Source organism: Heterocephalus glaber, unplaced genomic scaffold (assembly GCF_053883595.1).
Source record: "Heterocephalus glaber isolate CG9 unplaced genomic scaffold, H.glaber_assembly_v1.0 deba00001428, whole genome shotgun sequence".
Lineage (NCBI taxonomy): Eukaryota > Metazoa > Chordata > Mammalia > Rodentia > Bathyergidae > Heterocephalus > Heterocephalus glaber.
In genome coordinates, this window is record NW_028258293.1 from 22141859 (window position 1) to 22153705 (window position 11847).

The window sequence follows — 11847 nt, forward strand, 5'->3', positions numbered from 1 at the left end:
GGTCTGGTCATCTTGTCTTTATCTTGAGGCCTGGTTTTTAGCCAAAGTGTTTCCGGTGCAGCTGTGGTGTGTTTTGCCTTTGCGCTGACCCTCTCGAGGACCTAGCCTTATCTGACTGCCTGTAGTATTTCTACCTAGCTCATCTATCTATAATACTACTACTTTTAATTATAGACTAAAGATCTATGGATATAATGTGCACATAAATACAAACCAACTAATTATATACAGGAAATATGTATTAAATGCAATAACTATGACACCATTAACAATAAAAAAAGAATTCCACAATAATAGCACAAAGTTAATTGAGTATCTAAAGATTTCTCAAGCTTCATAGTTATACTAGTAAAGATGGAGAAGTTGGGGAACAGGAAAATAAAAGAAGCAAAAATTGAAAAATAAAGAAAATGAAGATGAAAAGGAAAAATATTGTCAAAATGGCCATTCTTCTAAACTGATACATAGATTTAATGAAAACTCAATCAAAATACCAAAAGCATCCCTCACAGAAATAGAGAAAGCAATCCTAAAATTTATTTGGACCCAGAAGAGACTCACAGTAGTAAAAGAAATCCTGGGCAACAAGAACAAAGCAGGAGGCATTACAATCTGACATTTCAAGTTATAATATAAAGCTACAGCAATGCAATAAGCATGGTACTGACACAAAAACATATATGAGGATCAATAGAATAGAACAGAGGATGCTGAAACAGCAGGTGCATTCAGCTATCTGATCTTTGCCAAAAGGCCCAAAAACATATACTTGAGGAAAGATAGCCCCACTATCAAATGATGCTGCGAAAATTGGCTGAACACATGCAGAAGATTGAATCTAGACTCATATCTCTCATCATGTAGTAAGATGAAATAAAAAGTATCAATGATCTAAATGTTAAAACAGAAACACTTAATCTGATGGAAGATAAAATAGGTAAAACTCAAGGCCTTTCTGAACAGATCATCAATTGCACAAGAAATAATATCGAGAGTCAACAAATTGGATCATGTTAAATCAAAGGAAACAACCAACAGAGTAAACAGACAACCTACAGAATGGAAACAAATTTTTTCCAGCTATTCGTTGGACAGAGGACGAATCTGCCATTTTTACTGTGTTGGTTCTTCCTACCCACAAGCAAGGGATAGCTTTCCATTTACTGATATCCTCTTTGATCTCCTTTTTCAGAGTATTGTAGTTCTCAACGTAAAGATCTTTTACTTCCTTGGTTAGATTGATTCTTAAGTATTTCATTTTTTCCGTGCTATTGTGAAAGCCATCATTTTTCTAAGTTCCTCTGTTTTTTATTTGTATACTCTAGATTCACTGCGCACGTCTTTCATTATAATCATCATCTTTTATTTTAGCTGAGATATTATTTATAATTTGATTTTTCTCTATAGCCTCATTCAACTGTTTGTTTACTTCTGCTGCTATCAATTCAGAAAATTCAGGAGAGGGGAATTTCTGATTTCCTTTATCTCATTGTCCCCTGGATTTGTCCTGGGTGGGCCGGAGGTCTGTGGTTGCATTTTGTTTCTGTGTCTTGTCATTTTCTTTTTTTATATTTTAATTTGTTTTCTGTGTTGATATTTGTTTCTTATGGTAGGTAGCTGAATCACTAATATCGAGGCTTCTCTAGGAAATGTCTACTTAGAGATGTCTTCTAGGTGTAGCTGACTCTTGGCCTTTAAGTCTGTCCCAAGATTCTACCTTCCCAATTTATTAGGGATAAGGAGTTGTTATCTATTTGGCTCAGCACCCAGTTCTTTGGTATAATCATTACCATGATTATAACCCCCAGACACACACAGTATTGTCATACAAGGGAAAACAACTGATTACAACATGTAAGGCTTCCTGGCTAAAGTAGTGCAATTAGCAGTAACAGTAGCATCAAGCACATCCTAGAAACTGATAAACTGTGGTAATTTAATTTTGTACCTTCAACTATAGGAGAAAGATTACAGTTTTATGACAAAATTCTACATACACCAGGAACTTGTATGCAGTAAGTTTCCCCTTGGTAGTGTGATTTTACCCCATGAAGAGAAAATTCTAGAGGAATAGGGGACAAAACAGAGAGATACCTGAAGAGAAGTATAGCAGAAGTGAGGTTGAAAGACAAAGAATGATCACCCAAGGTTTGGGTACTAGAAAAGAGGATAGAAGAGGAAGCATGAAGGAGAAAGCAACAGAATATCAAAGTGAAATAGAAAGAATAAAATAATGTTCATTAACATGAAAATATTAAAAAATCAAGAAAGATAGTTAAGAAAGAAACTGAGTGGGAAAAATTAAACAAACAATAAAACTAAAAAATCTAAACAACCAAGAATAAAAAATAGAAAAATAAACATGGGACAAAAAGAGAAAAATTAAAAAACAATATAATTACTCTGGTTCCTACAGTTCAGACCTCAATTCTATGCTGGGTAACCCTGCCAAGTATGCAGTGAGATTAGCACTAGGTTTTCATCCTGACATAGCACTGGGATTTAGTTTGCTTTTATATATCTGAAAAACAAATTAAGTAATTGGAATTTAACTTGTTCTAATACATTTGGGATGTGGATATTCTCTCTCATATATTTTATGATTCTGAAAATTTGCCAATTCCCACAGGTTTTTTGTGGTGTGTACAGAGCTAGGTAAAGGACCTCCCATGTAAAGTCAGTACCCAGGAAATCAACCAGAAGAAAGTTGGGGGAGAATATGAACACAGGAAAGATTCTCATGATTGCTTTCCCATGAGGCAATTCTCATACAGAAGTCCTTTGTAGAAAATCCTGTAACCAACATCCTCAAGTACTACATGGCCACTCAGAATTTTTTTCCAATATTTTGTGATCAAAAGTTTTAAAACATAAACTCATGCTGCTACAATTATAATGTGAGCACCCACATATTCATTACCTTGTTTTTTTCTGAATTTCTACTGTACAATGAACTAATTCAAAACTCAGTGTCTTTAAAAAAGTGCAACATGTTCATAAATGTAAGGGTTAGAACTGATGCATTGAATGTCCTGTTCACCCTCATATCCAGCTTTTGATACTGCCTATTTTCTGAGACTTCCAGTGCAAATTCAGCCTTCCATATTTGTTAGTATTCCAATTATGTGAATAGTATTCCATTTTGTGAATGTTAGTGGATGCTTTTCCCCTTCTGTGTCCTTTCTTTCTTGGCATGCTTTCTTCTCCGGTGGTCAGCCTTGAACTACTGCCCAGGCTTTAGAAAAGGGAAATTTAGTTCAGGTCTTGGTGGGACAGTGACATTCTAGAAAAGTATGTGGGTTGCTATCATCATTTTTAGGAACTAAATTATGCTAACCATTAAGATTTTATATTCGGTTTATCTCATATCTCATAGTACTCATCAATTCATTAAAATATCTTATTTTTATATAGGCACCTGTACACTTCTCTATAAGTAATTATGCCCACATATTAACAACTAGAGTTCATTATTTTACATGTACTATTATATGCAATTTAGTGCTAATTTACAATAAGAAAAATATGCCATTCTTTAGTGCATGATCACTATATATCAGCAAATGCATAAGCCTGAGGAGCTGGAGCACCTCTTTCATTAACTTCAGCCCAGGAACTTCCCACTCACCTGTCAACACTGGCTCCCACCATGCAGACACACTCATTGCTCATTGCTTAGTTGTGCAGGTTCTAGAATTGCACATAGATGGAATCGGAGTCATACAATGTGTTTTCTTTTGTAAGGTTTCTTTCAGTCAAGTATGACGTTTTTGAAATGTATCTTGTGTGTGTGTTAAAAGTTTGTGTCCCTTTATCAACCAATAGTATTCCTTTTTGTGAATATGCTACTTTGGTTAACCAGTTTTCAAGTGTTAAGAATGAAACAATAGAATGGAAATTAGGCTAATAGTAGAAAAACAATGGGAAAAATTAGTGAAACTAAAGATGATTCTTGGAAAATCCATCAAAATTGATGAGGCTTTAGCCAGGCTGATCAACAAAAAAAGAGAAAAGACTCAAATAGCTGAGATTAGAAACAAAACGGGTGACATTTCTACCATCCAACTGAATGAAAAAAGATTATAACAGACCCTCTGAATAATTGTATGCCAAAATGTTAGCTAACTCATATTAACTTTGTTAAATATTTGAATGCTTTAAGTTACCACAACTAGCTCATAAGAGATATAGACAATCTGGATGGATTTTAACAAGAAGTCAGAATTAAACATAAAAATATCCATAAAAAGAGTAACCTCAAATGAATTCACTGCTAAATTGTACAAAATATTTAAAGAAGGTACAGTACAGATTCTTTGCAAAATCATCCAAGAAATAAAACAGAAATGACAGTTCCTAACTATCTTAGCAGGGAGGAGAAGGAAAGGGGAAGAAAAAACAAGATATATTATGCACATGTACCAACTCCCCATGAGGAATGAAATTATGTACTGCAACATGTACTAATAAAAAATTAAAATTGAAAAAAAATCCTCAGAACTTCTTTGAGAAGAGAGAATAATTTCCAGAAACCAACAACTGAAAAGCCTGTATGTATCGACATGTAATTAAAAACGTGTTTAAAAATCTCTATTTCACTAATCTAAGAAAAGAAAGGGAGAGTAATATTATAGAATAGACTTAAAAATTAGGCATTGATAATAGTCACACTAATACTATCCACCTACATAAAAATGAGTTTCTAATTGCTTCAAACCCTTGCCAATGTCGGTATTATTTAATCTTCTTTAAATTTGGCCATTTAATGGGTGTGTAGCAGTATGTATTTAAAGTTTTAATTTTCAATTTCCTGAAAACTAATGTGACTAAACATTTTCTCATTGCTTGTATATTGTTGAAATGACACTGAAAAGAACTAATAGCAGTTATATCTTGCTATATATGATATGAGTAAAATGTTGGAAAGATTTATGACCACTAATTTAAAAAAACATGTTATTTTCAAGATGAGATTTATATTTATTCTGTTTTGCTACAATAAAGTTGAAAGGCTGATTTGTAATAAATTCACCTGTACAATTCCACTTTAACTGTAGCTGTTTACTGTTACAGAAATTTCAGACTTCATATCGCAAGATTATTGTTTGCTGGCTTTGAGAAAATTTTTATTCTATCACTATAATATAATATTAAATTACTGTTATTTTCTTTATGTTTAATTCACTTAATATTATTTGGAAATATAATACATTCAACAAATAAAATCTATGCAGCTCTTCTCACACCTAGAAAAACTACTAGTTTTCTCCTTGTATCAGTTATGTTCAAATTAAATGGACAAGCTAGTAGAACACATAATAATGTTAAATTATTTTTACTAACTTATTATAGCTATCATGCAAAAGAGATCTCATGAACATAGAAAAATCAATTAATTTAGCTGTTGGAGAGATGGAGAGGAGTAGATACATTCTGTAGGGATTTAGGAGGTAAAGTCAACAGAGTTGGTCACTGTGAGCAAGGAGAGGAAATTAGCACACTGAGTGCCAGCATGGCGCTCATGACCTGATTGTAGGCCCAGCTGGTTTCGGGCAATTTGACAGTACTGAGTGTGAGGAGAGAAAACCATGAATTGGGGCTGGGAATTTAGCTCAGTGGTGCCACTGCCTGCTTTGCAAGTGCAAGGTCTTGAGTTCAATCCCTGGTACCAAAACAAAACAACCATATGTTGGGAGTGATGCTATATAATTTTAGGGAAAAATCATTTGATTAGGCCTAGTTCTCCTGCCTACAGGCCAGCTATGGCATTCCAAGACATAGTTCCATTTTGGCCCCTGGTCGCAACAACTGAGACCTCAATGATCCCGTGATGCTGTGATGCTCCAGGACAAGATCACACCAGCTGAAGACATCCTTGGAGGATCAAAATCTTCATTTACTCAGTTCCTCATTGTTCTTGGATTGTTACACTTTGTTTATCCCGATGTACTGAACTCTCTGCAAGTCATTTGTTACATCTGTTTCTCCTCATGTACTGAATAAAAGGTGCGGTAAGCTGGGGGCTTTCGTCTTTGCCGCCCAGAGCAGCACTGATCAGACCCAAAGCTCAGCTTCTTCTCAAAGTCTCATTTTTTCTACCTTTCATGTATAATTGCCTTGTGCTGCTGTGGCTCACAGGAGCCTAGGACTTACTACAGAGGTTCTAGTAACGTCCCCTTTTCCTGTTCCCTACAACCATAAACTAGGGCTTAGCTGGGAACCAGTGGCCATACAAGGCACTTAAATCTAGGTGGCAGTTATTGTTCAGTATTATACATTCTAACATTCAATCTGACTTGAATTTTAAACCTGGATTTCATTTTACCAGTTGAGTATATTTGGGCAAATACATTAAACTAAGCCTCAGCTCCACCATCTGTAAAATAGGATAATGGAAATCATTGTGAGGATTAATGAGACAATCTGTGCAAAGCATTCAGCACAGTGCATGCCAGAGTAAGCTCAAACAAAAGTAGGTTAGTATTCTCAGGGGTCAACAACTTCCATCAAGAGGGCACCAGGAGTTTGAGGTAGGGATTTCTAAAATTAGGATTAGCAAGAGAGTTATATTGAGTCTTCAGGTTAAAGGTTGACATTTCCACCATCTTCCATTGGGTCATATAAACCATTAACCAGCAGTCATCCCTTTGAGGATGTACTAAAAGAGACTAGTATACTGAAGTCATCCATGTTCTTTTTACTTTACGGTTACCTCTATACTGTATAACTTGAAAAATATTTTTAAGTTTACTATAAAAATTAAGTGTGTATTTTAAATGTGTTATTTAAATATTTTTTCAAATTTTGGGTGTCTTCCCCTTTTCATTAGTACATGTTTGCAATACATAATGATTTCATTTATTGTGGCGAGATGATAAATGTGCCTAATACATCTTAATCCTTTCTTTGTCCCCTTCTGCTCCTGTCTGTCCCTAGTTTCTCCTACTCTGGATCCCCTGCCCATTTGAAAAAGCATTATTTCCTGTTTCTTCTTTGATTTTCTCTCTTGTTCTTAAATCCTTTCCCTCTTCCTTCCCTTCTCTCCTTCATCTCTTATTCTCCTTCCATTTGAAAAAGATTTCACCAACTTCCTAGTATCTACCCATTATTTTGCTTGGAAACAGCCTATATGTCCATTATCAGATGAATGGATAAAAAAGTGGCATTTACACACAATAGAGAACTACTCTGCAATAAAGAAGGATAAACTTGAGGCATTTGTAGATAAGTGGATGCACACCAAGATATTATGTTAAGTGAAATAAATCAGACATGCAAGTTTAAATTTCACATGGTTTCTCTTATATAAAAAACCCAAACTATAAATAAAAAGTGTTATTTAAAATTGAACTTTACATGTCATCCCTCCCCATAATTTTCAAGGTACTTATTAATAGACTGTTTTACATTTATCACTTTACATATATCACATAATACTTAAAAATATGAAAAGTTATTGAATGAGTAAAGCTAATGTTACTATTTTGTATTATAGTGTAGTATTCTTTAAACTAAAATATCAAAGTTAAATGTCCAATTATTATTTGTCCATGAGATAATTTATCACATTATATGATCAATAATTTATAAAATAAAAGTACACCAATTCTTACATAAAAACTCTGAAAAGGTCACTTGAGAATTGACAGAATCCTTGAAGATGAGTTGAATTTGTGGGAAATACAAGACTCAGTGTTCACTGAAGAATATGGTAATGGTCCCTGGTGTATTTGAATTCACATTTGAATCTCTAGAATCTTCAGAGATGTATACCCAAAGGCAAACAATGGAAAAGATAACATAGCAGCTGTATAATAATAAGAGCAGTACATTTCTTATTTTAAGAGGTAAGATTTTGGCTTTCATGAATGAATCTGGTTTCTTCATTTCCCTTTACTGTTTGAGAAGACTTTATTTTTTGAAGTTGTATCTGTATTTACAAGCTGCAGCTTAGAAATCAGGCAGATATAATCCAGCAGTCAGCAGGTAATAACTTTAGCTAAATTAATTTAAGTTTCCACAACTAAGTTACTGTGCATAAACAGACATACGTCCATTAATAATATTCCACATTTACCCATCCATAACACCAGAAGCCCTCATGGTAACAGTTCCTCAACTTACCATGTAGCCACAATACCAATAAGCTCAATAGAGTTGAGGAATTGCTGCCAGTAAATATTGTGTAAAAAGGTAAAAAGACCAGGTGAGTGGCCGGGAATTTAGCTCAGTATTTCTGCCACCTGCCTTGCAAGTGCAAGGTCCCAAGTTTGATCCCAGTACCACCAAAAAAAAAACAAAACAAAACAAAAACCCAGCTGAGATTATTGGTCTGAATGCTCTAGTATCAGAGGCACTAGAAACTTTGGATAAAAGATATATGTAAAACCAAAAGTCTTGGGAGACAAAAGTGAATCTTGTCCCTAGGTAGGTGAGTCTTGGTAAATGTATTAACGTGTCAGCCTGAAACTTTATGCAACTGTGAGATATGTTGAAGGCAGTATTATCTTATTCCAGGAGAAAACATTGTTACTTTAAGAAATGGTTTGATGTGTTTGAATAAACATACTTTAATTTTGTTAAGAATATTCATATAATATTTGAATCGATATTTCAAACTATTTGGTAAAGCAATATTTTAATCGAGAACATTAAAATATTGAATAAATTTACAACAAAGAACTTTATTCCTAACCTTACTTTTAAATTTATTTCTTGTTTATCCTTGTTCTAACAAGAAACTTGTATTTCTCCTTTTAAAAAAAGTGGTGGTGTTTAACTGCGATACTGTAAACCATGTAATTAACTAGGCACTGGCTTTTATAGGTACTTGAGAGAAAACTGAAAGCTTTTACCTGTTATCTTCCCATTCATAAGTGTATTCAACTTCAGTATCATCTTTATTTAATTTAATTTAGAGAATAGTAACTAAAGGAATGAACTGAAGTAAATCTGACTAGATACTTATTCATTACTTCCTATGCAATCTTAGGACAGTTACCTACCATTTTCAAACTGTTTCCTCATCAATAAATTGGAATAATAAAGAACTTAATGCTATTTAGTAAAAAATAAAATGAAACTATATATATATATAGAATGTGTAATTCTGTGGTCATAATTTAGTTACTACTCGATAACTATTAGCTATTATATGAGTGGCTATTCAATAGTCAATCATACAATACTATGGCTATACATTTTAATCCATTCTGCTATCGTTACAGTTCTGTTTTGTTATGCTCATGTCTCACATTTAAAAATCTTCAGCATTAAAAGCACTTTGGCACACTTAATATAAAGATCCACACTGTGAGCTGGGAGTGGTCGTGTACACCTGTAATCCCAGCACCGAGGGAGGCAGAGACTTACGATCACGAGTTCAGTCCCTTGAGACTGAACCTTGTCTCAAAAATTAAAAAAAAGGACTGGGCATGTAAATTAAAGTAAAAGTACCTTGAATTTGATATGAAAAAAAGTTATGCATGATGATTCTACTAAAACCAAAAATTTTAAAATATGGAAGTACTCATTACACACAAATTTATAGACTTTGGGAAGTAGAACATATAATACAACCCTTGGTACAAATTTTGCATGAGTGACACACTTCTTTATAATAACCTCCATGTATATTTTAATGAAAATGAAGCCATCATACTTGCAAAGTTTTTTCTGTAATGTTTGTATCACAAGTTTGTTTTGGCAGCAGCTACACTGTCTCATGGATTCACTGATGGATGGGAACCACACTGCAGTGACAGAGTTCATTTTATTGGGCTTGACAGATGATCCCGTCTTTCAAGTCATCCTCTTTATGGTCATCCTGTGCATCTACCTGGTGACCATATCTGGTAATCTCAGCACAATCATTCTCGTCAGACTCTCTTCTAAGCTTCACCATCCCATGTACCTTTTTCTGAGCCATTTGGCTTTTGCTGATATAGGCTATTCATCATCTGTCACACCTAAAATGCTTGTGAACTTCCTGGTGGAGACAAACACAATCTCCTACCTTGGATGTGGCATCCAGCTTGGCTCAGCTGTGTTCTTTGGGACATCTGAGTGCTTCCTTCTGGCTGCCATGGCATATGATCGCTTTGTGGCTATCTGCAAACCACTGCTTTACTCAACCAAAATGTCCACACAAGTCTGTGTCTGGTTGCTTGTAGTGACTTACATAGGTGGTTTTCTTGATGCTTCTTCCTTTACTCTTTCCTTCTATTCTTTATTCTTCTGTGGACCAAATGCAGTCAATCATTTTTTCTGTGATTTTGCTCCTTTAGTAGAGCTCTCCTGTTCTGATGTCAGTGTCACTGCAGTTGTTCCCTCATTTTCAGCTGGCTCCATCATCATGGTCACACTGTTTGTCATAGCTGTTTCCTATATCTACATCCTCATCACCATCCTGAAGATGCGCTCCACTGAGGGATGCCACAAAGCCTTCTCCACCTGCACCTCCCACCTCACTGCAGTCACTCTGTTCTATGGGACCATTATCTTCATTTATGTGATGCCCAAGTCCAGCTACTCCACTGACCAGAACAAGGTGGTGTCTGTGTTCTACATGGTGGTGATCCCTATGCTGAACCCCCTCATCTACAGTCTCAGGAACAAGGAAATTAAAGAAGCTTTGAAGAGAGAGCTTGGTAGGAAAATATTTTCTTTGAGACATCTGTTATTTTGTAGGACTTGATATAGTAAGTCTATCCCATAGATACAACAATAAAAAGAAAACCGAGTGTCTTTGGTTGAAATATCTGTGTGTTTATTATGATTAGCCAGTGTGGATTATTTTAGTAATTTTTGGAGGTGGGTTTTCAGAAAAGATAGCGAGTCAAAGGTTCATAATAAATTTAATAAAATCATGTGAAATATGTTACATTCAGAACATTACTACATTACAGTTGTTATCTACTGTAAGTTGAGGTTACTATACTTGTAAATCATAAAGATAATGTCCATTTTAATAGCAGCTTGTCTTATAATTACATGATAATTATATGATTATGTTCTGAGAGTAAATGACAAAGAACAGGCAGTGAAATTAATGGAGATAGATTTCTTGAGTTACCTCTTGTTATGGGTTTATGAACCCATAAAATTGTGGTCTATTTTCTTCACCTGTGATTCCACTCTTGAGGCCTCCAGAAAGAGTAGAATGAGGTACCCTTTGCTGAGCTGCAGTTTCCTGTCAGGTCTAAGGTGGTGACTTCCTTTCTAGGAATGAGCAGGGTTCCTCAACTACTCAGGGAATGAATGGGGCAAATTCCTGGACTGACTGACTTGTGGTCAGAATGACATCATGCTAAGCAAGCTCAGAGAAGGTAGGCTGCTTCACCCCTGAGTATCTTAAGTTGTCTTTATTTGCTGACACCTACTTCATTTTTTCTTTCTTCTCTCTCTTCACTCTTCAAATTATTTCTCTCCAGAAAAGCGGCATCGTCAATCATCATATTGATTCAAAAACCTAAGAGTAATTTCTTTCTCTTCTCCCTCTACACTCCTACCAACAATCACACAGTCTCGTGTTTTCTGAATCCAATATTTATGTGCTACTTCTCCAACCTTCATTGTTAGCACTTCTACTTCAAGCAATTCTTTCTTACATTTAGTTCACAATATTACCCCTGTGTTGTTTAATTTTACATATCAACCTGCCTAGGGATTAACACCAAAGTGTTTGATTCAGCCTCAATCTAGATGCTGCTTTGAAGGGAGTTTTAAAAGATTGATCACCTTTCAAATGAATAGACACTGAATGAAACAAATTTTCTTCCATAATGTAGATAGTCCTTAACCAATCAACTGAAGGTCTTACAAGTTTCAGGTCCCTTGAAGAGGAAT

At 34.9% G+C, this 11847-nt stretch overlaps 1 protein-coding gene across 1 annotated transcript; it reads left to right on the forward strand.

The window, feature by feature from the left end:
* Positions 1-9724: 9724 nt before the first annotated feature.
* LOC101703212 (olfactory receptor 5P76-like) lies at positions 9725-10696 on the forward strand. Its single transcript, XM_004863516.2, has one exon. The coding sequence runs from the start codon at positions 9725-9727 to the stop codon at positions 10694-10696; it is 972 nt and encodes a 323-aa protein (XP_004863573.2).
* Positions 10697-11847: the final 1151 nt, after the last annotated feature.

Excerpts from the sequence above, each read along its gene's own strand:
- LOC101703212 (XM_004863516.2), top strand. The coding sequence starts at position 9,725 with ATGGATTCACTGATGGATGGGAACCACACTGCAGTGACAGAGTTCATT.